Source organism: Ascidia mentula, chromosome 5 (assembly GCF_947561715.1).
Source record: "Ascidia mentula chromosome 5, kaAscMent1.1, whole genome shotgun sequence".
In the NCBI taxonomy this organism is placed as follows: Eukaryota; Metazoa; Chordata; class Ascidiacea; order Phlebobranchia; family Ascidiidae; genus Ascidia; species Ascidia mentula.
The window spans coordinates 16,592,255-16,619,018 of record NC_138570.1 but is presented as its reverse complement, the minus strand read 5'-3'; the positions used below and the strand labels follow the sequence as shown (position 1 = coordinate 16,619,018).

The following is a 26,764-nucleotide window of genomic DNA, read 5'->3' as shown; positions in this document are numbered from 1 at the left end:
CGCTTCTGCCGTTTCAACTTTTCCTCCGGCCACAGGGCAATTAAACGACTGCGCGTGGTATAATTGCAACCATCGTCGTGTGCAGAATTGAACTTTGCGAAGCACTTCAAGCCTTAGTAATGAAATATGATGACAGACGGAATCAAATAACGGTTGTGAGGTTATTTTAACTGGTGGTTCCCATGGTAATGATGTGCATTGTAATAACAGTGACAGTAATTGGACCCAAAGCATTGACATTAAAATTATATAAAAAGATACTTGATATCTTTGGTTTTCGGTTCAATACAAACAATAGCATTAATTCAGTGGCAAGTAGCTATTATTTGTACCTTTAAGTAAATATGATTGTGTTGTTGGTAAAAATTGTGTTCTGGCTTTTCGCAAGATATGTTTCTTTGATGTCATGCCTGGGTTCCAACTAACCCTCATAACCCCTGGCTTACACACTTACTTCCCCTAAAAAAGCTTCTTGACAAACGTGCAACTGCTTCCTTGTCGTCGAAGTAGGGGGTGACATTGTGCAACGCACAGATATCTAGCTTTACACTTGAGCTACAGCCCAGCTGAGGGAAATGAGTTTTTTGCACCCCTATGTTTATTCATGCTCTGCAGAGCGTGGTTGGCCAGTGTGTGTGGATGAAACTGCGCGTGGTACTGTCTGTGGTTGGCAACTGGATTCCATAGACGGTGTTGCTGGGCAGCTAATGTAGACAAGTGTTAATCTTGGGTGCCATTTTATTGCATTTGTTGAAAAGTTATTGCAAATATATACTTGAAGGGATAACTGCTTGAAGATAGTTGGACTAACAGGTTAATGGAAGGTCGAATGTAATTGACTTCCATTGTTGCATGGACAAATTTAAACAGTGTGAGGGAAGAGGCACCAAAATTAGAAAGTAAATAAGTTGCTAATCAAATCATGTGTATTTTGCGCAAACACCAACAATGCAGATGAACAAGACCCAAAAGAAATAGATTGGTCTGGACACCGATATAACCTCTAAAGATATCAAGTCAGGCGTCCATAATCAGTAGATTACTCTAAACTGTTGGATAATGGGTCGTGTTCGTTATATTTCAGAAGCTTCGTAAGTATTTCTGATCTAAAATAACATGGGCGCAAGTTACTTCAGGGGGTAAGTCCACCAAACCTGCAAGTTTTGAGAGTGAAGAGTGAGGTGGCAGCCCAGATGAGGCGACCGACCATCCTGTGGCTCTATGTGGTCGTGAACTTGGTGTTATCTGCGCATGGTAACCTTCAGGTCAATACTCCTGGGTTTGGAAACTTGAAACAGAACCAACAACCTAAAAGCAGAATTTCAACACGGATTCGCACTCAACTTGTGGCGCTGCCAAATTCACTGCAACCCCAAGTGATCAAACCACAGACGAACTTGCAGCGGCAAAGGGTGCGGTGTTCGCCCGCCGAATGTGACAGAATTCGCCGAGCGGGGACATTCGACGTCGTGAGGGACTACGAAAAGGAAAACACGTTTTCCTCACGTAAAACCGATGGTCCTAACAGCTGGTCAAATTGGAATGCCTGGTCCTCGTGGAAGAAATGGGTGGAGGTTGTGGAAGCCGTAACAAGACCACCCACCACTACCGCAACCACCACCATCACCACACAAACGGTACGTGGACATTATAATTGCCGCATTCCCCAAACCAATACATACATTTTGGCACAAATGAATAAAACACACTGACACCATACCTAATGCCGCGTTTTGATAAGGTGGTTAAGCTAGAACTTAACATGCAAAATTCGAAACCGGCCGTTATAAGGCACGGTATAAACGTCATTTAATTAGCATAGAAAGCAAGATAAATTTCGCGTGTTTGAACGAACTTAAGTGTTAAAAGCATTTTAAACTTTTCACGTCATTCATCGGAGCCAGATTAGAGACTGGCTTCGGTTAGTTAGGTCAAAGCCGACCCCTGGAGGAGAAAACAAAACAATCGCCGGCATTTGACGATTGATGTTTGCGTAGAACTTGCGTTGGGTGAGGGCCAGAGGATTGTGAATACTGCTGTAGGGCGTTTGTTAAGGCCTAGGAATGTCAAAACGCTTTCTCAGGTGGTTAAACTGATGAGTTCTATTTCAAGGTCATATGTTTGTATTTCTTCAATATCGAAAGACAATGAAAGCAACGTGCATGTTTCGGTTTGCCCTGGTCTATGGAATGCTATCACGGTAAATCGAGGATAATAGCTACTTGTAACCACGTAGCTGTGAGTTTCACAAACATAATGATACGACTAATCAGGTTATAAAATTTGGTCTTGGCAGCCCAAAATGCGACCTGCTCTGCACGAGCAAAACGGGCCATAATAATTTCAATCGGCGCGTAGGTAATTGAAAAAGCAAACTTATTACACCGCGCTCACCGCAACAAGCGCGGTACTTGCGTCCTGCGGGCAGAACATTTTGTAACTTTTTTGTCCGAATTTTTGCTTTCCACTTGCAAAACTTACGCGGAGGCCGCCCAATATTTCCTGTTGAGGTTACTTGCACGTTTGAGGTCACTGAGTTTCGCCAGACACTGACTTTAAACGAGGCCAGGTGAGGTTTTCGGGGTGTTTTATGCAACGTGATGGATCACTCAAACATTCGGTCACACTTTATGGATGGTGCATAAACAAACAGTGGTCGGGTTTAAAGAACGAAAGAAGACGATTCATTTGGCCAAAAAAAGTCTTTGGAAAGACCTACAATATTTTCAGTACGTAATGTAAACCCTAAAAATATTAAAACCAAAAAACACCCATTTCCATGCGATAGGCTAAACATGGACACATACGTTGCAGTTCTCTAAACTCGGGAGGCAAAAGCAAGTATCAAGACTGTTATGGCTTTATGCGGTCACACAAAACCGAATTCCGTCGTTAAGATGGTGTAAGAGGTGACCGCAACGATGCTGGCATCGGGTTTCAGACGTCTGGGCAAACACTGGACCGTGGAAGTTGTTGCGAAGTTGCTCTTTTGCCATGCTCATAAAGCAAGGGAAGTGAACATTATAGGTCGTTATCGATAAGCGAATTGCGGGCAAACTATCGCGCAAGGGTTTCGAAAATTTGCGAATTGACTGAGACGTGAATATTGATTCACTGATAAACGAGCGGAACAACTATTTACCTCGTCCTTGTATTGAGCAATGATTTCACATTTTGCGATTAAAAAAGTGTTTCAACCTGCATAGGCTACGTTTACAGAAAAAATACCACTTCACTAAAACAATCTGTAAAGAAAGTTCTTTAAAATAGTTTTTGTCACAATAGCGGTTATTCATTGGCCTGCATGGCTCCCCCCTTGCGTGACACGTGAACTATCGTGTTACGTGTGAACACAAAACCCCACTCTTGTTACTCAGCATTGCACGGAATGGTTAACGAGTACAGACGGTTCCAAAATCTTGACGGTCGCAACCAGTAACCTTTCAAACAATTTTCCATCAATTGAATAACTTCATACATTATTACAGCAAAAAGAGGTGATATTTGGCTTGAATTGAACATTCTTGATGTACTTATTACGCAATACTGACTGTTCATGAGCATTAACCTCTACAGCATTTACCTCAACCAATCTTTAGGGTAAAATGTTTATGTCAAGATTAACAAAACATAAAACGGCTCACTGACTTTCAAGATAAGCAGTGAAGAGAGATTAATTTCCACCTTAAACAGCCTTAAGTACCTCGGTGATACGACGCGTGGCGGACGCTGTGGTTTAAGCACATGAGCGATGTAAGGGGTTTAAAAATTCAGCAGACAGTTTGCAAGTGGTTTGCAAATACTTCATCACAATGTAACCGTGACTTGCATCAATCTTGTCGTATTTCCCAAGAAAGTTTTCATTATAATAATATTGTCAAGCAAACAAGCGTCATGTGATTGAAACGCATTCCAGTCGTGGGCAAAGACTAGAAGCAACGAAACCTGTCAGAGAAAACCGCATAGTTTGGAAATGTTCGCCACTATTCAACCCGCACTTTGCTGAAATTACGTAGTGCATTCCCAGGTGCGATCGGGCTATAAACTAATAATCACAGCTCAAGATTATCCCAACGGCATGCGGTTCGGTTGGGAACACGAGCCTCAATCATACACCGTCACGGCCACCTGGCATTCACCCACACACCACAATAAAGGGAGGAAAATCGCAAAACACACGGCTATGAAAAGAGTCGTAGTTTTCGGACCAAATTTACCTTGTATCCTCCATTGTGCGGAGACCGTAGTGAATAGGAGACTGATAGTTTGCGCCTGTCGTGTGGTATTGTGTCTTGAAATTGCACACCGCATTTAGTTATGCGGTGGATCAAGCGTGCTATCGTAAAAGATCGCGTACAAACTCAGATTTGACTTGAGCTAAATATACTGCTCTTAACCGTGGGAACATCTATTATGTTTCAGGCCAGTGAAAAGCCTCAAATGTTAGATTGCGATTTCTTTGTTGTTTATATCAGTATTTCGACGTAAATTTGACTTTACGTTCATATGCGTTGAACATCAAGTACACACATAAACACGCAACACGTTTCAAAACCTCACAAATATTTTTGTCAAATTCCGTATGAGGGTCAAGTATAAAACAACGCAAGTTGATTTATAAAACAGGCCCAGCGCAACCTAAGCACAACCTCTGGTTGCTTCATGTGGCCTGGCAAGACACTTGTACAATGCGAAAATAGCATTTCATGAACTCTAACAAGATATCCGATTAAATGGTGCAAATTTGTCGTTCTGTGTGTTAGGCACAGATTAAATCGTGTGGTATCGAAGTGGTTTGTTTTTCACGTGCAACAAAGCTATACGTACTTTAAATGCGATTTGTTGCAGTTTATGTGCAGTAGAATCCTGTTTACCCTGTGTGTGATGTGGGGTTTCGCTTTTATCTGTTTGTTTATTACACCAAGGGTAAGTAGCATTAAATTGAAAGTATGAATGACGTTTGCGAAATTTGTGTAGTTTATCTCACGAGAGATTTACAGAAAGCAGGTATTCTTTATAAAAGTTTCACAAGGTTGAACGCTATTTGTTAAGTTACTGGACTTATTCCCAGGTGCCACCAAATTGTCCCAGAAGACTTTAGGCTTTTCCTTATATATCTCAGACAAAATACAAATATTGCATATTTAAACATAAAGAAGGAAACGCCGTTTGGTCAGCAAATTCGTCTGAATGTCACACCAGCTGCACTGATGAGACCTTTTAGGTCGAAACAGTGGCCATCTGTCTGCAGCTTACACAGTTCATATTATTGGCTTCACTTCGCTTATAAAGAAGGGTTTGTAACAACTGTACATTATAGATCCGTTTGCATTATGATTGAAGTTTCTCCCTTAGTTATAGTTTCTACGCCTACTGTGCATTGTAAGCTTTTTGCAAAAAAAGTTAATTATGTACGTTGGTTACCAAGCTCCCTCCTATTGTGCATTTGTTTTAATTTGGATGTACGTCACCCAGATCTCAAATCGACAGAACTCAAGACAAACGTGCAGTACGAAGTGTCGAACAGGGATTACCATTATTGCCAGTCGAGTTGATCACTTTGATGTCGAGTCCAGGCAAAGGTCCCGATCTTGGGCTACACGCTTCTTACATTAAGCGTAACCGCACTCCTCATATGCGTGAGATCCGTGAAACATATCATCAGCATACGGTCGTTATCGCGATGCTAAAATGATGGCCAAGGATACCTTATGGTCAGAGTGCCTTGTGATCGGAGGTCGGCGTGCATCAGGATAAGATAGTACTCATGTGTGCAACATTTATATATATAGTGAAAATGATTGTGTAGTTATTGGAGTAAAGTATTTGATTTGAAGGGAAGTAAACAATGAACTTTTACAGACAGCAACTTTAATTTTTTATAATCTCCCAATCGTGGTATATCTATATTTGGTCGTTTTTAGAAAAGGTAAAACAGTGGGTAAAGCGGAAAGCCCCATGATCAGTCGCCACCGTAGTTTACTTAACTAAAAGGTGCGGACTTTCTCATGAGGGTTCCATAATGTTTTGATCCAATGTCAAATCGATCACATTTTTATGCTACACTGATAGTTAGAGTTTTAGTAGTTAACGAAATTAATAAATGAAAAGTATATGAAAGGTAATGCTGTAATTTGACATGTCAGTGAAAGTCTTCAACAATTTCTGGAAAAGTGGTTGAAAGAATGAGTTGTGGTTTGGGATGATGGGGGCTCAACAAAATTCAGTTTCAAATATCAAACTTATTTAAACTTGCATCTAACCTGGAGTTTAAAAACTCATTTAAAAACTAGACTGAGAAGATACCAGCATATGGCTTAAACAGAAAGATCAAAAACTACAGCTGTTGATGCATATCCGATGCTATCTTGCGGCCGTAATAATTGTAAGACCCTTTATTTGTTGTTCGACCTTATCTATCTCTCGTCGCATCATACTTTCAGCACAGACCTAACGTGGTCGCAAAGTCGCTTAATTCATTGCGAGACGATCAACGCTTAACTTCAGTTATGCATATCATTGTTGAAAATAAACACTTTAGTAAACTTGACGAATGTCTTCTTTTAAAGCAAAAAAAAAACATGAAGAGTTAGCGTAAAGTTGAATATCATGTTCAAAGTAGATAGTGGTCATTTTTTCAGAATTTCGCATGTCAACTTTATGACCCACAACAATTATACAAAGTTAACCCAAACGAAACAATCTGAAACGACAAGACTTTTGATATAAGTTTAGTTGGGCAGAGGAATATCGCTTTGGTTTGTTTTTACACTCAGAACTGACTTCAAACTGGTAATTAACGAATAATTGCTGGGACAAGGTATAATTACTTCCCGTGTTACACACAATTTTTGCGTTTTTGCTGCGCATTGTTAACATCAGAAACAACATGTATTGTTATTTTGTCGCAGGTCGAAATCGTTGGAGGACCGCAGGTAACCGTATACGTTTTGTTATTATACAACGCAATGCATGATGTTTAAGATACATAGGTCAATAAAAGGTTGTAAATCGTTATGCTTATTTTATAGGGTCCTGGTGGGCTGCCTGGACCAAAAGGATTTAAGGTGGAGATTATTGTTCAATATATTTAGTCTATTTGTGTAGATGAGCTACATTTTTATATTTAACTGCAGGGCGAACCCGGCCTTAAAGGCAGACAAGGACCAAAAGGAGAACGTGGACCACCAGGACCCATGGGGCAACCTGGCTTCTACTACGGACCGAACTCTGCAGTAAGTAAATATAAAACATATACAGTAAGGTCGAAACAAAAGTAATCTTGTCCGGATTTTATTCCATAATGGTTTCGTTATGCTGTAAACGAAGTAGATTTGACACAGAAGTTGTACCATGCTCAGAACTGGGAAATTAATGACTTGGTAAATCCCAAAGTATTTTACCACCGATTTTGGTCATGCTTACGGCTTGTCATGTAAATTTGATTAGTTCAAAACAATAATAATGACTTGTTACTGACGCTGCAGGGTATATTTTTTACTGACTTGCCAGAAACGTCGATAAATAAAGTTTGCCAGAAGAGCAAACTTAATAAAAGCCAAATCATTATCGCATTTTAAGGCGCTACATGCCATTACTATAAGTGCTTTAATCCACCGGTGATAATTGCTTAGGTCTAATATACATCTGTAAATCCGCAAGCTATGCGCTCAGAAACCCAAAATGACAGCTACATCCTGTCCAATTAAATTATAACATCACAGACGTCAACAATCCTTCTTGGAAATTACATACATCCCGAGAAAGGCCTTGTTTGCACCGAGTGTTCTCTGATGTTTGTTTTGAACTATAGGCACAGCAAAAGATGTCAATAAAATTGATCTGAAAGGAGTGTTGTGAATGTCAAATAAACAAGCCCTTCCTTGATAGCTTCTTCTCTTTCCCAACGTGCCCCTTTTAGAACACCTTTACAATACATGCGTTTAGGCATAGGAAATGGCGAAGCCGACGATGTCTGCTTGAGATAAAGTCATTCATAAAATAAAGTGCTTAACGATAACGATGCCATCAACTGCCGTGCACCGGAATGTGTTTATTTCCGTGCTACCGTATCTCGGTATCACAGCACGAATAAACGCGCCACTGCAGCTGCTGAGATACCGAAGATATTATGCCCTGCATGTTAACATGTACACGCAAACCGACGTTTGCTTTTCAACAACTAGGAAACTTTTAAGACGACGAGTTTTGCAGGTATATAAACGTAAAGTACGACACCCTTTTACAAAAGGAAAAACAGTGCCGACGTGGTATTATAAATAAACAGGCAGACGTGACTTGAACGAAATTATGTTGGTAGCAGTATGATTTCTATCCGTTATTTATATGTCATTTATTTTACCAAGTTAATTGGTGAACGTAGGGTCGGTTATACCAATATCACTAAACCTAATCATTTTAGTATGAAAGTGAAAATATAACTTGTAAACTCTTAAGCATGTACTGTATATTAATTTGACGTTTTGTTTTGATTTAGGTACCGAGTCCCCCTGGGCCGCCTGGACCACAAGGACCATTGGGAAAACCAGGCTCAAAGGTGCAATTTCAATCTGTCATCAAACTGAATGCGTTTCATTTGTGTCTTTTCACTTACATCTTCTCGCTTTAAACTGATATATTTTAGTCATTGGCTTGCTGCATATGATTTGTTTGTTTTGTTCGCAGGGCGAGCTTGGATCACCTGGCTTTCCTGGACCAAAAGGTGCTGTGGGAGTCGAGGTATCAGTTTGTTAAAAGTTCCTTTTTTGATACAATTTGCTACTGCACCTACCCAAAGAATGGCGGCCCATTTATTGGATATAGGTCATTTTAGCCACAGACACTTTTAGTAAAGAACTTCATTAAAGGTTAACGAGCAATTTCCGTGGTGGTATTTTGTCCACAAAATTAACCCAATCATCGGCTTATGTTTAACGGCTGAAGGGGAAACGACGTTCTATATAAAAACATTACTTCACGAGATAGTAATATTACTAAGTGCTGGTGCGGCAGTTTTGCAAGTTGATAGTGATAACATAAAGAAAAAGTTTTGTCGAATCTATATCAAACAACGAACGACAAAGACAGGAAATGCCGCGTGACTGGAGCAGTAGATTACCTTTTAAATTCGAGGGATTCTCCTTGACCTGGGGTCGGGGACGACGTTTGCACACAAAAGTGCCTTTGTCGGCGAAACGTGAATATGACACCAGATTAAAATTGCGGTTGTGCGAGGCAAGCCAAGTTGCTGGAAAAATAAGAGCCTGTTTCAACTACTCGCCCCCACCCTGCACAGACGAATGAGTTGACTAGCCAACCTCCAAGAGTTGATTCAAAGTTCGGGAGCTAATTTACTTTAAAAACTAACAAAAAAATGTTGATGTAGAAATATACTTTTTCACTGCTGTTTTGAATTCAATACACGAACGGCACGACATTGCTGAAAATCTTTTACTCTCCACAACAAACACAATTTAACTATAGCAACTTGAATTTCGCTATATTTTGTTCCCTTGCTATGTAAGTACATTGTATGCACAACAAATTACCAAACAAAACACGTGTACAAAGTGCGTGTCTGCGTAACAGGGCAAGCGTTTGAAGTCGAGTATGCTTGACCGAGTAAAACCAATACTCTCGATTGTGGTTTGCTGTATCTTAGCTAGCCTTACAGGTAATACACATCAAAAGGCGGCATGCTCCTTATCTCAAACCCCCAAATTCAAATATGAAATATTTGCGAGTGTACCTTATGTGACATTTTAGCCTAACAGGGTAATTTTTCAAACAAATTATGTCGTTGCTCATCAACTACACAAAGTATGTTCGACCAAGTCTGCATTTTGATTTGTGATGTGGTTATTGCAAAAAACATTTCCTTTAGGCATTTTGCACTCGAGGAAATGTTGAACAGACATTACTTTTGGAATTTCTACAAACATAACATGCAAATGGCAAAATTTACTTCGCATTACAAAACCTTTAGGTTGTTATATTTAAATTGTTATGACAACAAATGCAGGATATTGTGCATAAAGACTTGACATTATTTTGAAGGGCTATATGGGACCACGGGGAAAACCAGGAGATAGCGGTTCGAAGGGTGGACCAGGACGCAAGGGAGTACAAGGAGACAAGGGGGAACCTGGGCTCCAGGGCCAGAAGGTTATACCATTATTTTGACTACACAGGGAGGCGATATGTTTGTGGCGAAAACAGTGGCCAACATTCCTGTTATGGGAAGGTTGCAACAAAGGCCAAAAGAGAACCTAATTACTAGGCTGTGTTGACGTCACCAGACGCAATGGACCCGGGAAGTTGAGACAATGTGTATTCTATTTGTCTGAAGAGTTTCAACTGGAGAGATTGAGAAAAATCGAAATAATGAATTGTTGTCAAAGTGACTTTGATAGGAAACTTTTCTTATTTCCAAAGATAAGACATTTAAAATTGTAACTTATTTGTAGTTTCGGCAATGTTTACTTATGTAGAGTGATATCTGTTTGGTGTTCTCAATCCGTTTACATTAGAATTGCAAAAACTTATCACTGCAGCACCCGATCCGCAGTTGCAAGTACATGAACTGAACTATTCATCATTTACATTAACATGGCTGACAGTCGCCAAACCAATTAGTAACTCATGTTTACTGCATACAAACTCGCCAATAAGTCCAACCACACCTTAGCCCTGCGACAAATCATTTTAAGAACCGCGGTTAACCATCCTAGTCAGGGACTCAATCTATCAAACTCGTTGTAACATGATGCACCGCCATGGCGTGGTCGGTCACGTATGGCTGCATGAGGTTAACGGGTTGTTGTTTTTCTAGGGTCCCCACGGGTTTCCTGGCCCTAATAACGAACACAGCAGACCAGGCGACATGGTAAACAATCTTCTTTGTTTTCGAACTAGGGGATTTCATTTTTTCATGTCAGAAAACTGGGCCCTTTTGTTGCCAGCGTAACGTTTAAAACAGTTTGCGACCAGTAGAAAGCATAGGCGTATACGAGGAGTGTATGAACATTAAACGTTAACATAAAATATATCAACCATTTTATTCATTCTCACCTAAGTCTGTCCATATACTTTCACTCTATAATTGTTAAATATCATAAAACAAAATGATGAAATTGGTTGAATGGAATTTTTTTCCACATACGTTATCAGGGATTACCCGGACACACTGGCTTGCCTGGAAATGTTGGAGAGAAGGGGAACAAGGTAATATAGCAAAAAAATTATTCGACTACACAAATATCAAACAGATTTTTACTGCAGGGTGTAAAGGGCAAAGATGGAAAGAGAGGATCTACTGGCATTAAAGTATGTTTTTCGTTCATTATACCCTCATGGGTTTTGTAAATGTACTTCTCGAATGCAAATTAAATCCTTCAAATAATCATTGTAAAGGTTAAGAGTATATAACGTAGTTGTATGGTTGTCATTAAAACTAACTGTTAAATAAATGTTTTTATTTTCAAGGGATATCCTGGAAATACTGGACCTAAAGGCAACTTGGGTTTACCTGGAGAAATGGTAAGTTTTGTTATCTAAATTCGATATTATTTTGTCTAGGCTGACCTTTCGTTGCCTTACATGCGTAAACAGAATAGATAATATCTTTTTATATTGTTTTAAATCTGTATATATTCTGGCAGGGACCGGTTGGATTACCAGGGCCACCTGGACCGCCAGGTCGTTTGGTGAGTTAACTATAATATTGTCATTGTACAAGAAACACTCAAATGGATTTTAGTGCACATACTGTACCAGCTCCATTCGCATTATGCCTGTTGTCATTGCGAGAAATAACTCATTGGTAAAACTTGATGCAATTGCTAAAAGTATGGTCGTTTTTTAACACTGTTTTTATGTTCCCAGGGAAATGAAGGTATTGGAGGCACAGCGGGTCCTCCAGGTCGCAATGGGACAAAGGTACGTTGTTTTTAACTCTCAGTTACTATCAACAATAAAGTGAAAAACTCGGATGTTTTATTTTAGGGCGTCTCAAACTTTTTGTTTTACGACCCCATTTTAAAAATGTTATGCTATCGACCTCTCCAGTGGTAGCTTACTTGTTAATAATTAACAAAACAAGAAACGTGCCCTCAAATCTCGGGTCTCGCAACCCCAAAATTGTATTTGGAGAAAACCTAAATGGAAAAGGAATGTTAACTAATGGTGGATCCGGTTTTTACGTAGCATAAAGGAATGAATTTCTAATTTCGTTTTTCCTCAAAATTCCACTCAATAAATGAGTGAAAAATCTAAAATTTGTCTTTCAGGGCGACCCGGGACCGGAAGGATTACGAGGGCACCCAGGGATCCAGGTAAACACACACCTAATGTTACCAAGGGATTAGCCTGCACTTGACCTTGGAGTGCTTTCCTATCGTTAAATAACCGACCTCGGGTTCTAACAGGATTATGACGTGTCGGTGTGTCTGCTTATTTCACTGTGACATGGTTTCGAAACGGGTCAAGCGTAAAATGTAAAATCGCCACCGAACGCAGGAAGGTTTTGAACCTTTTCGGCTCTATGTCACACAGCTCGTTTATCATAAATGCCGTTTAACATTTACTTTTGAGGTGCCCTCTCACACCACATGCCTTATTCGCAGGGACAACGAGGAGATGAAGGACCGAGGGGACCGATCGGTCCACCAGGAAGTCAGGTTAGTTCGCGAAACTAACGCGATATTCACAAGCAAATGGAACTTGCTGCTTTGTAATGGTGCACAAAGTCAAATTGCCTATTACACAATTACAATGGGATTCTGAAAACTAAAAATAGGTTTTGACCACGAGGTATTATGATGGATACTAAATTAGGATACTGAAGCAACGAATCAAGTTTTTCGGGGATAGTCGAAACACACTTGCAGTAATTATGGTTGAAGCTTTGTCAGAGCGTCGGAAAAAGTAAAAACCATTTTAAATTAAGCATAATTTTTTCCTGATTGATAATAAAGTGTGGTAAAGGTCGCTGCTTTCGACCACACATAGAAATATTACATGCGATTCTTTTTGACAGCCTGCCACAGCACTTGGTACTTTTTATTATATTAATGCAATGTTATTTCACTGCCAGGATTCTCTCTCAATAAAGAGTTTTCAGTGTCTTCAGAATAAACAAAACGACCTCAAACAAATTGATGGCCATAAACTCCTCGGCATTAACGGACAAAACACTTCTTGCGTTGCAAAATGATATATGTGCTGACTGAAAGTCGCTCTTTGTTCCACTCGTGCCACAAAAACGCTTAAAAGCCACCGATCTGTCACTTTAATCCCTTGAAAAGCCACCTTTTGTCGGCCACGGGTTACTCCACCTATGATTGTTGAACTTCCGTGAAGGGCAGTATTCGGTCAAACAAAGTTGTGAAATATATGTGTTTTGTGGGTACAGGAGAAAATTCCGACCGTAAATTTGGCAAACATCTGAAGTCAGAAGATAAATTAAAACCATACAAAAGCGCAATAGACCCACCGCAGAAATGTCTCATATAACCAATCTGTTTCCAACACTGTGAACAAACCTAGCAGTGTTCGTTTGGGTAATAGCCCACCTTTATCAGCATTCCCGTTTCATCAACCATTTACATCTCACGACAAATTTGCTCATTTTCATAAACGCAATTTTATGAGGTATAAGTTAAGGTATTTAAAATGTTATTGATAGAAAAATAAAGATTATTTTGTTGTATGTGTGTATCTGTTTTGCTTATCTGATGAGTGGCAAAAAATGTGGTCAAACAATAGCAGCGTTTTTCAGGGACGGCGAGGTAAAAATGGCGTCAAAGGAAGAAAAGGACAAACAGTAAGTAACAATTTGCAGACGGCACTTAGTGACGTTTGTTTCGCTGTTTGCATTGTAACGCTATCGCATATACACTTAAAATGGCACCGTCCGTGTGACAACTCTAGTTGACAAGAAACAAATAATTTTTTGGGGGGAGGGGGAACCATTTGAATGCTTTGGAAGCTGTTGAACCCATAAACATGCAATAAGTTTTGAATTTATGGCACTTGTATTGTTTCAAGGGGTTGTTGTTTAGGTCTAACTCTAGAAATATGCTGGTATTTTATGACAACGTATACACCAACTGCATGAGTTGGCAAATGGTGCTTTTTACATTTTTCGCATTGTTTCAATCAAATCTATTGAACTTGAAGGGCACTAAGGGCAAAGCTGGTAAACGAGGCAAAACAGGACCTCCCGGAAGTAAAGGACTGCGTGGATTTAAGGGAGTCAGAGGGGAACCTGGTGGAGTTGTAAGTTTACGTATTGATTCCATACAGTTGTTCGCCGTGGTCGAAGGAATGCAAAAGGATCAGCTTAAAAAGCTCTTTGAATATCCATTTAGTCTGCTATATCCCCAATGCTTAAGCTTGAAAATTTTCTTTAGACGACAGATATGTCATCGGGTTGTTGAATAAGGTGAAACACTGCAAACACCTGGTATACAGTTACGTAAATTAGGTTACGTAAAATTTATCACTGAAATTGACGCATTTGAAAATACCTTACATGGCTTACAACAAAATTACCTGGGGAAAATCCATATTAAATTTTTATTTCTAACTTTTGTTGAACAAAAAGTATGCCAATCCACTGCAAGTAATCATATTAGGGCGCCAACAGATACAGGATACACAAAGTATATGCTATCAACCATTAGATCTAACCAAGTGATTAAAGAGAAAGGGCAGAACATGCTATCTGCACGGGACGGAAAGAATGCATTCCCGCGCGCCTAAAAGGCAATTTCATACATACGGTAGACAAGTTTAACAACCTGAAACATCAAAATCATTTAATACTCCACTTGAGTTTTCTTTCCCTCTTGCCAATGACACCTATATGTTAACACACATGTGTGTTTCACAGGGGACAAGAGCAAGCAGAGGCCTTCCCGGCATGCCAGGATTTAAAGGAGATCAGGTAAGATTATATCTCCGGTAGTCTGCTGGCTTATTGGACTTGGTTTGTTGCAACAACTAAACCTAACCAGGCAACAATTTTTCCATGTCATTAGTCAGGAACCGTCTGCATTTTTCAAATGAAATGTTTGTTACACGAAAACGATACATATCGTCGCTGAACCAACCTGTGTTTTAGATGGGGCTTGCCTGTGTATTTCTTGTAAACACAAAAATGTAGTTACTGGCGAATGTTTTACCGAGCTTAATTATCCTGTTTTGCATTACAGGGTAACATGGGTCGTCGTGGACGTCCTGGCATTCGAGGGCCTACCGGGCCTCAAGGGCCACCCGGCCCCCCGGGGCCACAGGGTCACCCAGGCTTACGTGGTGGCGAGGTAATCAACGCAATCATATGTTTTAAATTACGTAAAACGACACCCACGTCAGTTTTATGGCTGATTAGTAATGAGGATGTCTACGAAAAGAGTAATTTGCGGTTATATTTTTTCACGGCGAAGGTCAAGCTCATTACATGTAAACATACCCCGAATGTCAAAGACCGCCCATTTCCTCGTTAGGGCATCACCCTTTTTGTTACCTTCCTGCACCCTATAAGAGAGAGCAAGTCGCACGCGCCATGCCTCCGCACGTTTTGTCGACATACCAAACAAAATGGGCAGCTCGAGAAGTTTGCTGACAGAAAGGGAAGAGAGTAGGGAGAATTATTGTCATCCCCGCCAACTCACTGTTGACAACAGAAATACGGAATGTTGTTTTATGTCGTTGTTTTCGAGAAATTCTTCTTTTTTGAAGGGCGAGGGAGGAAAAAGAGGATTTCAGGGCCCTAAAGGAAGGGAAGGTCTGGCGGTGAGTCTTGGATTTACAAACATTAAACGTTTTTCCACAAATGACAATTTCCAATAAAGCAGCAATATAGGAAATTAAAGCGGGAAATTCTGTCATATCTTTTACAACTGTTTTTGTTCGGTGGCACATTGGCTTCTGGATGTTTTTGTGATTTTGTTTTTATAACTAAGGAATACGTTAAATCTACATTACCTCGGTCTTGTTATGTAATTCTGGCCATGGTACTTGTGACATGTATTTTCTCAATGGCACTGAAGGTCAAAGTGGAGCGACACGAATCCACTTTGACGTCGCTTGGCGTTAATTCAGCACGGACATATGTAATAGACCAAATCGGGCTGTCAAACTTATGGGATATCTCAGGGCCCTCGATTGACCCTTATCTCCGAGGCGAGGTGAAACACTTCCTGCTGTTGTGTAGTGTTTCACCTCTGTTTAATAACAGTGAGTACTTTCAAGTGGTGTCTTTCTCCTGTCCTATAGCCCGCTGATGACAACCTTAGTTAAAATCGTTGTAAAATGTGAGAGGTATTATAGGGTCGCTTATTGTAACGATCCCAAACAATTGCCAATGTTACAGACCAAGGTGTAATACTGTTGTGCAACTGCTGCTATGAAATCCTTTTATCAAAAAATCTTGTTTACTGAATATCGACATGCTTATTAGGGTGATTTTGGATATCCCGGAATACCTGGCAAGCGAGGAAGAAGGGGAAAACGGGTGGGTGGAAAGTTGTTTCGCATTGCAGTAAACTTTATGAGCTGTGGCAGCGGGATTGCAAATAGAAATCGAACAAGACGCAAGTTTCAATAAAATGCTTGAGTTTCAGCTTAATCTTTTTTTCTTTTTGTATCATAATAAGATATCCACTGTTTGAATTACCCTAACAAGTAAAGCTATTTGTTCAAGCATAAAGCAATTTAACCTAAAAACCTGTGTTCAGGGAAGCAGAGGTTTACGAGGCGACCGAGGGGTACCTGGCATAAGAGTAAGTACATTTCTGTCGCGTACCCTTAGACACATAAAATGGATGTAATTTTCAATTTTTATTGCAGGGTTTACGAGGTCCCAGGGGTTCCAAAGGAAAACGTGGTCCATCTGGTACACAGGTTATCTGTGTGTTGTAATGTAAAAATGCCAAACCAACCCAGCTCTTTTTGCTAGCTATTGGTTTTGCGATAATTATCCATTTCACGTATGCCAAGTTTATAATTGCATCGTGTGTACGTATGACACATTGGTTTCGGCAGAACATATCTTAAGATACGTGATGCTGCGTTATCTTGTACAATCATGATGCCACCTTTGATTAGCACAACACAAAACCAGCACACGGCATACTGATGGCGCCATGCTAGAACCTGTTGAGTAATGCGGTTTTAAATTATGTGTCATTGCAGGGTAAAGTTGGAAGACCAGGTGTAGCTGGTGGCCAGGGAAATAAGGTAAGTCATTGCCAAGGTGGTCAAAATAATAACAATGGGATCAAAATCAAAATGACAAGAGCGACTGTTGACCTGACAATGGCAAACAAACCTTAACGAGTCAAATCATCTAGTTAACTTTTTTGTGATACTGGATTGCGACAAACATCATATTATATTCTATAATTGTTTACAGGGATCGGTGGGCCCCAAAGGAGAGAGGGGCGTGAAAGGGACAAAAGGTGAAGACGTAAGTTGAATGTTTGTAAAACTTGTCGCTGTTCGCAACCTATACCACGTATGCAAACGGTTTCATGTCATCGAATATCAAATACCGTAAATTTCGCATACGTTCACAAACTGATGCTAATGGTTGTAGCCTGCAACCTTTATAACCAAATCAAATAGCAATAAGATAAGATCTCGTCATGCATCAAAACTTATCATAAAAATTATATATTCAACAAATGAACTCATTTCATTAATATCCTTTTGACGAAATTTGGAAAAAGCCACCACAATCTCTACCGTTACTTACGTCTCTAACAATTTGTTACATATCCAGGGTCCGACCGGTCTGCCCGGCTTTCCTGGGGTCATCGGCCAACCAGGAAAAGAAGTAAGAGAAGTGTAATGAAATAAAACTTTTAGTGAGAGCTGCAGATTGTAGTGTACACTGTTATGACCTAGAAGGTTTCATCAGTGCAGCTGACGACCGCCATAAGACCTTTTAGGGCATGAGCGTACATAACTCTCTGCAGCCGTAAACCATTTTTGTGGCTCTTTTGCATATAAGTTATGAATAAACTTTCAATATAAAAACACGTTATTATGATTTTTTTTAATAATTTGGTTAGGCATGTTTAACTCAGTAAGACACCGGTCCAGAAAAGTTTTGCTGTTTCAGGGTTTCGTCGGTAAGGATGGACCTCCTGGAAAGCAAGGAGAAGTCGGTGCGTATGTAAGTAAGTAATACACGCTACCACGGTAAAGCAAGCGATATAATGCAGGCCGATCAGTCGTGTGCTCAAGCGACATCATTCATATTCTCAATCAGCCAGTATTAAATCAATATGAGACACGATTTGACATTTCTTCTTTGCGTGAATGGAAATTAGTTGACAGATCGCTTTGTAACTAAACTCCAGCCAATTTGGGTTGTGTACATTGTGAACGTTCGTTAATTGCTGTTGCAATATGGTTTTTACTGTAAGACCCGAACCCGTGTTTTCACAGGGATTAAGAGGACAGACGGGACAAAAAGGAGATAGAGGAAAAACTGCCCCTGAGGTAACTATTGTGCATAATATCAGCAGTTGCTTTCAGAGAAGAAATTGCGTTAAACCGCTTAGTACGCAGCCAATCAAGTTAATTTTTGTTGTTGAAGGGTTTGATCGGTCCGCCTGGACCAACCGGTGTACACGGTCCTGCAGGAGTTAAGGTAAAATTATTGAAAAAAGTGTTTGATATCCAACATATTTGTATAGGATTGTGATCATACATACTTTGCCTCTACGAAAAAAAAAGGCTAATTGTTAGCAATGTTTTACAAATAAGTTACCATTATACAACTCACACAAGGGCAGTTTGCGAAAACTATGGAAAATATTTATTTTGTTCCAGGGTCCACCCGGAGCCCCAGGTCCAGAAGGTCTTGCTGGCCCAGCGGTATTTACTTGAAATTATGGGAAATTCTGTTTCTAATAATACTAAAATAAAATGTTTTAATACAGGGAGACTCGGGATCTAATGGCGTGAGAGGACTTCGAGGCCAAAAGGTAACGAAATCGGGTTTGTGATTTAGGAAAGTTAATTTGGGAATTTTTTTTTTCATTGTAGGGTGACAGGGGACCAAAAGGCTTTCAAGGCTCACCTGGCGTGCCCGGTGGAAAGGTATAGACTTGTTGTGTGTCAATAACAAGCAGTTGAACAAGTTTTAATGCTGTTTTAAACTGTGTGGAAATAATATTTTTGTTTTTCAGGGCGAACCAGGCAACTACGGGGCACTTGGTCATATGGGCTCACGTGGAGCACAAGTAATAATTCTTTTTATGATCGAGCTCAAAAAACTTTCATATTTAATGTTGACATTTTCAGGGCACACCTGGGTCTTCTGGCCCTGTGGGTCAGAAGGGTTCGAAAGGCGAAAACGTAAGTGTGTAAGGTTGCACCAGCATCAGTTGATTGAACTAATGTTCTGTTTTACAAACTTTAGTGATGCGATACAGTAAGACTTGTCAGAAACCGCTTTACTCATTGAAACTACGGAGACGCTTTTAACACCATCCCACTTATATATTATTTCGTGTAAAAGATTTAACACTTGTGAACTAACATTCCATAAATCGTAATCCCCTTAGCAATCGGTCGGCATTTTACCAGGCGAACCTGGGGGTATATATAAAGTTTTAGGTTGTGAGTATCTGCGAAAACATAAGTAGCAACTGTAAACTGTTCTGCATTCTTGCAGGGTCGCAAAGGAAGGTTAGGATACTCGGGAAGAAGCGGAAGATCTGGTGTTCGAGTAAGTAAATCATTTCCCTAAAATTATTTCCATCAATGTTTGGTTTACGTGTTTGCATATACCAGGGAAAACCCGGAAGCACTGGGTACAGCGGTAAACGCGGAAAAAAGGGAACAAAGGGAGAAATTGGGAAACCTGGAACCAGGGGGGAAGATGGCTGGAAAGGGTCGTTGGTAAATGTACTTTTCATTTTGCGCATTTTGCATTTTCATTAACTCGTGACATTTGTCAGGGGAAAGTCGGGTATCCCGGAAAAAAGGGAAAGATAGGCCACACGGGAAGGGAGGTGGGATATTTATTATCATGCATCATTTGTTCATTAAGTCAGCACACATTTCTTATTTAGGGTTTACCCGGATTACCTGGAATTCCCGGTCGGCCTGGAAGACGAGGAAGAAAGGTAAAAATGTGCCAACTCGCACAAAAAAGTCTTAAAAAATCCTGTGACGTAAAGTCGTCGCTAGTGACATAACATTTGGCTATTTTGCACACATTTAGAATGATAATTACCAAATAGTTGCAGTTGCAAAGTAAATAAAGTATTCCGTTTTGATAGGGCGCAAAAGGAAACAGGGGTAATCCAGGTCCATACTTTCCGATTTTGGGATCTGCGGTAAGTTTGAATTTGTATTTCTTCGTTGCGAATTAGCAATTACAAATGATACAGTGACTTTAAACATTGTAGGGGCCTCCTGGTGAACCAGGCATGAAAGGAGATAAAGGCTTTCCTGGACCTCCGGTAATTGCTATTTATCATTAATTTTTTGATGAATATTAACACCTATGTATGTTCTATGTAGACAATGCCCGAACCAGCAGGTCTCCCGGGTGACCCAGGCCCTCCAGGATTAGTGGTAAGAAACCATCTATCATAAGTTCACACCCAGAATCTCTGTACATTTTACGAATGTTTTCGTTTTAATATAGGGTGATGTGGGTCCGAAAGGAATCGCTGGTGTGCAGGGGATAAAAGGACAGAAAGGAGAACCCGGTTTTGCAGGGTCAGAGGGTCAAAAGGGCAAGACCGGCTTTCAGGTATTAAGAGATTTCTCTGAAAATACACCTGGTATAGTAGCCCGATTTCAGAAATAAAGAACGCAGGCGTGTTTTAGGGCAAAAATGGTGCCACCGGACGACAAGGGATGTCGGGTGAAACGGGATCGGTTGGTAAACAGGGGCCAATCGGTACCAAGGGCTTGCCCGGCATTCAAGGGGAACCAGTAAGTGCGTTGTTACTGATACAAAAAAGGCACTGAAAAGTTTAAAATTACAACAATTCAGGGCGACGAAGGAATAAAAGGTCCAAGAGGAGAGATTGGAATCACGGGAGTTAAGGTTGGAAACTTTCAGTATTTAATACGTGTTAAAACTGTACATAGCGTTGGAATGCTGAGTTAAAGCTGACCTTTTGAATGCAAGGAACGGAAATGAGCCGTTGGTTCTTCGAAAACTTCCAGCGGTTCGTTCGTTTCTTAATATTCAGACGGCCACCGTCATCATCAGATTAAAAACGAAATTTAAAGTATATTTATTTGGCACACTGGCGTTATGTGTACAGTATGTATGCGTGTTGCAGGGTAAAAATGGAGAAGCAGGACCAAAAGGAAACAAGGGAATGCAAGGAAAAGTGGTGAGAAAGTCGACCATGTGTGGTTGATGTTAGAGTCCAATACATTCAAAGTATTTTCACTATAAAGTCACAAATTACAAGTTTGCGTCTTAAAAGGTATGTGTATCGTTAAGGGACCACCTGGTAGGAATGGTACATCTGGGAAGCACGGCATGAATGGAACAATGGTAAGTTGTGGTTCATAACAAATGTTTAAACATCAGATCTTTGTATTTGTAAATTTAGCATTGGTAAAAGACGCCAACTCAAGTAACTTCAATACATCTTCAGCAAATGTAACGCCAAAAATGTTTATAGTGTTGTATGTCTGCATAAGGTATATTATATGGTAGGCTTAAAGATATGTTCAAATTTTGTTATTTGTCCAGTCGAGATTTTGAATGTTAAATTGTTAATGTACAGGGTCAAACGGGATTCCCAGGACTCCCTGGTGTAAACGGGACGAAGGGGGCAAAGGTATGTGAACAAAACCAAGTCGTATATATATCATAAATTAACCACCATGCATGGTTAGGGTGACGTTGGACCTGCTGGACCAAAAGGTTTAACAGGAAGTCCAGGAAAAAATGTGAGTTTAAACTTCTTTTGTGAAAATTTCATGTTGTAGTTCTGTGTCGAAATTAGAACCAGTGTAATTTTTATTGCGAAGGGCAGTATCGGAGAAACAGGATCAAATGGAGCCAATGGGACAGAAGGTTCAAAGGTAAACTTCACATTGCCATTGTATGACACCATTAGCGTTGCTCTTTATTCATTCAACAGGGTTTAAAAGGGTCAATCGGCCGTTATGGCCCATTTGGTCCGCAAGGCGATTCAGGAATCGTAGGAGTTCCTGGACTCAAAGGAGAGGTGGGAGTTAAAGGAGAAAAGGGATTTTCCGGAGAAAAGGGTGGAAAAGGCAACAAGGGAGAAAAGGGCTTTTCGGTACGACGATCGGTGACCATTACATCCGTGTCCAAAATCTACCATAAAAATATATCTAATCCTGATATTATTCACATTTCCTTTCATGCAGTGAACAGATATATCATTAGTTACAACAACTATTTTTTATAGAGAACAATACGGTCGGTTTTCTGTCGTGAATAGTTATGTCTTTAAGAAGTATCTGTTATCCAATTAATACACACATATTTTCTATTTAAGGGCGCCGTAGGTCCGCACGGTCCAGAAGGCGCAAAAGGAAACAAAGGAGAACAGGTATATACACTTGAACAATAAATTGTTAGTGACTAAACTCAATCGTAAAAAAGAACAACGTACACCCTAAATTAATGAAGCACAAAAATGAACGTTGCTTTCTTGCAGGGGGTTGTGGGTCCAGCTGGTGCCGGAGGTGCAACTGGACCAGTTGGACCGCCCGGGAAAATTGGAACCAAAGGCGCAGGCGGACTTAAGGTATGTATTTAAACAAATCAGCATCTGTTTAATGCAAATATGTGGATCACAACGTATTTAAAAAAATAAATTGACTTTATTATCAGTAGAAAATTTCCAGAATGCTTTTTAGGGCAAAATTGGACCAAAAGGACAAAGAGGAAAGCAAGGTGCGCCAGGAAAACAGGTAGAGACTGAGCTTTATTCGGTTTGCAACTTTAAAGCCAAAAATTTTGTTTTGTCGTGTTTTTCAGGGGCCGCCGGGACAATCTCACGAGATTTTGGTAAGAGTCGTTTGTATCAGATGTGATCGAAACAGTGGCCCTACCTGTGGCTCTTTACTGACAAGTATAAGAGTATATACACAATTAGCTGTACATGTATCCTTGATGACTTAACTGAGTCCGAATCAGGATAGTCTAACTATCTTGTTTATTTGACAGAGGGAGCATATTATGGCTATGATTAACAACACCTTCAACAACACACTGAACGTAAGTCGTTATCCGAAAGCTGACGTCGAAGCAACAAATAATTACTCTGTATTTAACAGGAAACTATGAGAACAAGCCTTTTCGAAAAGCTTTGGGATATTAGCATGGATTTGCTACGTCATGAACTAGGCCCAACCGGTTCAATTGAGTCGCCAGCTCGCACATGTAGGGACTTAATGACCGCGCAACCAAACCTGCAGGACGGTAAGTGTTTACAGATTGCTATTTCAGATGCACTTTTAGTCACATGTGTCAGTTTAATAAATCAACTATTGTGGTTTTAGTATAAACGAGACCAGCTTTTTTGTCAGCGACTTTGTTGGAAACTTTTTCTCTATTTTTAAGGAAATTACTACGTGGACCCGAACGAAGGATGCACTAAAGACGCAATCTTCGTGTTTTGCAACTTTACCGCTGGGGGCGCTACGTGCGTTAAACCCAAACAAGAAGAAGTAAGTGAAGACGAAAACATTTAAAAATTCATCGTCAGTCATAACTGCCCCAGATTCCTATCCTGATGTGGTAAAATAGTGGTTATCATGCTTAAGAAAGCTCGAATTGACTTTTATGAAGTATATCACCAATTAGAACATTTTCGCATGAAGCGCAGACCTGTCAAACTTTTATTTAAAGTTAAAACTTGCTCATTAACTGCAAGAGAATCTGGTCCTCGGTTGGGCATTGTCTTTCTTCTCAGCGACAGCATGTTACTGCAACTGGTGTGTCTGATTATAGCATATGAGCAAATTCGATTTTTCTAAATAAATCTGCTGACCCAAATTGGATGCTTGTTTTATCAATACTTGTATAATTTTTTTGTAACTGCATAACTATAGATAATATTAGGCTTTTAATTTCAGCAATTTTGTTTCTTAACAAAAAAAAAAACGCAATTCAGTGTCGGTATGATTCTATTACAGGTCGCCTACAAAAACTGGAAAGTTCCCGCTAAGCGGCGCCACCGCAGATACACGTGGTGGCGGAGTTATACAGGAGGTCACGTGTTCACATATAAGGCCAGTCGCGTGCAGCTGAAGCTTCTTCGCCACTTCAGCAAAGAAGCAACCCAGGTATAAAATAATTATACACCCCAAAAGTAACGAACAATTATTCCCTTAAATGAGCATGAGAGCCAATTAAGTGGAGGTCCTTGCCTGGCCGTTTGGCCGGCAACATCGTTCATTGTTACACCAATTTGTGCTGATTAGATCTAATAAGTCGAAACAGTGGCCATATTTATGCAGCTCACAAAATATATTGCTTTGTTCGACAGAAATTCGTGTTTTCTTGTCGTGGCGTCGCTGCTGCTCACGACGCAGTTTTAAACAGTTATTCAAACGCTGTGAAGTACATGGGCGACGACCGTCAAGTCCACAAACTCATGGATGGCGAAGCTGCCTATTACGTAGGCCACGATGGCTGTCAGGTATTGTTGTACATGGTAGTTAAAACAAACACATTCCAACTAACTTCACTTTGACCTTATTTGTTTGAAGAAACGTAGATTAAACTCCCGTAAGTATAAAAATGCCTTCATTTTTAATGTGCAAATCAAAATATGAAAGCATACTGGAAGATCTCAACAAGAAGCCACATCATAATATTACGTCACTGGCCAAAACAATGTTCAATGCTCATAAAACCCACTAACGATGAGCTCGCGTAACATACATTATGTGCCCAACAGCACAAATATTACACAGAAGCGAACGAAAAGTCATGAGTCAGGAAATACTGAAGCTGCCCATTTGGTAAACACAACATTACCCTTTCCATGGTCTAAATTACTGACTTTTCTCAGCACAAACACGACGAGCCCGAAACGACGGAATTTACTATCCAGTCACGTGACCTGCGGATGATGCCTGTGAGGGATTTCGCGATAGCAAACGTCCGCGAAGACAACAAGTTTGGAGTTAAAGTTGGGCCGACGTGCTTTCTATGACGAGTATGTTAAAGACACTTTAAGTAGGCAATGAAGGCTGGACCGGACCGTGATTTATTTCCAAAACGCTCCCAAAATCCACGCAGTCGTAAATACGTGACTTTGTTGAATTCTACATTCATTATGTGTAACAAATTTACACAAAAATGTAGGAAAAGAACAGTCACAAATATGGCTGTAAACCATGCACGAAAACAATTGCTATAACTTTAGATATGCCACAATTCAAACGCAAGCTTTCAGCACTGACAAAAATGTGCTTTGCCACAAAGCAATGCACAGCGGACCAAACAGTTCGGTAACTTCCTGTAAGAGTTTGCTGACAACGCGATGAAAGAAGTTTTTTACGGCGTTTACTTTGGAAATTTGACCTCAGTCCGTTAACGTTTACTGCTACCCCACTGTGTTGTTTCGTCCGACTATATGTTCAAGGGATGTTAATACACGCAAAAACCTCTATACTTAAAAGGTGAAAATTTCGTACAAAAAAAACATATACATATACCTATAAAACATGTCATTACAACATCTCATTAACGTTCATTGTGAGTTGCAATACATTACGTACACCGTTACCAAACCGTTTGGTTACCAACGTTTCCCAACGACAGTATATTTGAATATACATTTTAAATTGCAATATGCCTGGCAGCGACAGTATTTGACTATCATACACTTTTTCCTGATGTGCGTTGTTTTCTATATTGTAGTGATCTTTTTATATATTGCTTGGCTGAGTTTATATGCACTATGTACGCTGTCTCGTAAAGTTCGTTTTGTTTTTGGTATATATATATACAGCATATGTTCACTTTTTGTTCAAGTACGCCAAAGTTGTTCAACTATTGTTTTCCTGATTCAGCATACGTCCGTTTCGTATTTTGACACTGGCTGTTGTGCAAATAAACACATGTTGTTCAAACTAAACATATAAAAAAGCAGTAAAACGAAGCTGTGATAAGTGAAGCAAAGTCGCAACGAATGCTCGTTGTGCCAGTTTTGTATAGACAAGAACACATGATATTACACAATAAATATTGTTTTTTTAATGCATAGAGACTCCAACTTGCTATTTTTTCTAGTCGCAGAATATATGCAGAATATGACGGCACAATGTCATGTTGTAACGACAAAGCTTTTTGTTTATGTAAAACATTTGAACACATACCTTGTTCTTTGGCCATCTAGAAATATTATTATGCTGTTTGGTATAACCGCACCCTTTGCTATTGCACCAATTTGAGTGTTTTGTATGTTTTAAATTAAAATCGGTTCAATAATAGTAGTTGCTTTACGTCGGGGGTATATGGGTCGTTGCAGGTGCGCCACTAACAATCGTGAAATGCACCACTGTTGGCGCATACGTCATAGGTTGGCCACCCCTGATATTTGATTTATGCACCTGCTGACCTTTCACACAATCACATATTTTAGGTTATGTAGTAATACAACACACTAACCATAAGGCAGCTTGAATCATCGGTATCTTCTGTCCAACCGAATAAGATGATTTGAAAACATCCCATTTCCAGTATTTGTTAGACAAAATAATCCAATTCCAGTGTTTAACACTC

The 26,764-nt window shown here is 40.0% G+C and overlaps 1 protein-coding gene across 2 annotated transcripts; it reads left to right on the top strand.

The window, feature by feature from the left end:
* Positions 1-1,088: 1,088 nt before the first annotated feature.
* LOC145901567 (uncharacterized) lies at positions 1,089-26,419 on the top strand. Of its 2 annotated transcripts, XM_082989298.1 has the most exons (60): positions 1,089-1,637; positions 6,912-6,935; positions 7,032-7,067; positions 7,137-7,235; positions 8,498-8,557; positions 8,686-8,739; positions 10,057-10,164; positions 10,832-10,885; positions 11,170-11,223; positions 11,281-11,325; positions 11,485-11,538; positions 11,661-11,705; positions 11,884-11,937; positions 12,288-12,332; positions 12,624-12,677; positions 13,778-13,822; positions 14,179-14,277; positions 14,894-14,947; positions 15,216-15,323; positions 15,742-15,795; positions 16,463-16,516; positions 16,740-16,784; positions 16,852-16,905; positions 17,197-17,241; positions 17,417-17,470; positions 17,786-17,839; positions 18,128-18,181; positions 18,457-18,510; positions 18,608-18,661; positions 18,844-18,888; positions 18,954-18,998; positions 19,060-19,113; positions 19,203-19,256; positions 19,318-19,371; positions 19,691-19,744; positions 19,810-19,917; positions 19,977-20,030; positions 20,091-20,144; positions 20,301-20,357; positions 20,430-20,483; positions 20,545-20,598; positions 20,672-20,779; positions 20,857-20,964; positions 21,026-21,079; positions 21,321-21,374; positions 21,488-21,541; positions 21,777-21,830; positions 21,889-21,942; positions 22,024-22,077; positions 22,137-22,298; positions 22,521-22,574; positions 22,683-22,772; positions 22,885-22,938; positions 23,006-23,035; positions 23,195-23,245; positions 23,305-23,449; positions 23,591-23,697; positions 24,166-24,315; positions 24,519-24,671; positions 25,047-26,419. In XM_082989298.1, the coding sequence occupies exons 1-60, from the start codon at positions 1,194-1,196 to the stop codon at positions 25,188-25,190; spliced, it is 4,425 nt and encodes a 1,474-aa protein (XP_082845424.1). In that variant the 5' UTR covers positions 1,089-1,193; the 3' UTR covers positions 25,191-26,419. The 2 variants fall into 2 exon arrangements, with proteins under 2 accessions (XP_082845424.1, XP_082845425.1); XM_082989299.1 differs by lacking the exon at positions 6,912-6,935.
* Positions 26,420-26,764: the final 345 nt, after the last annotated feature.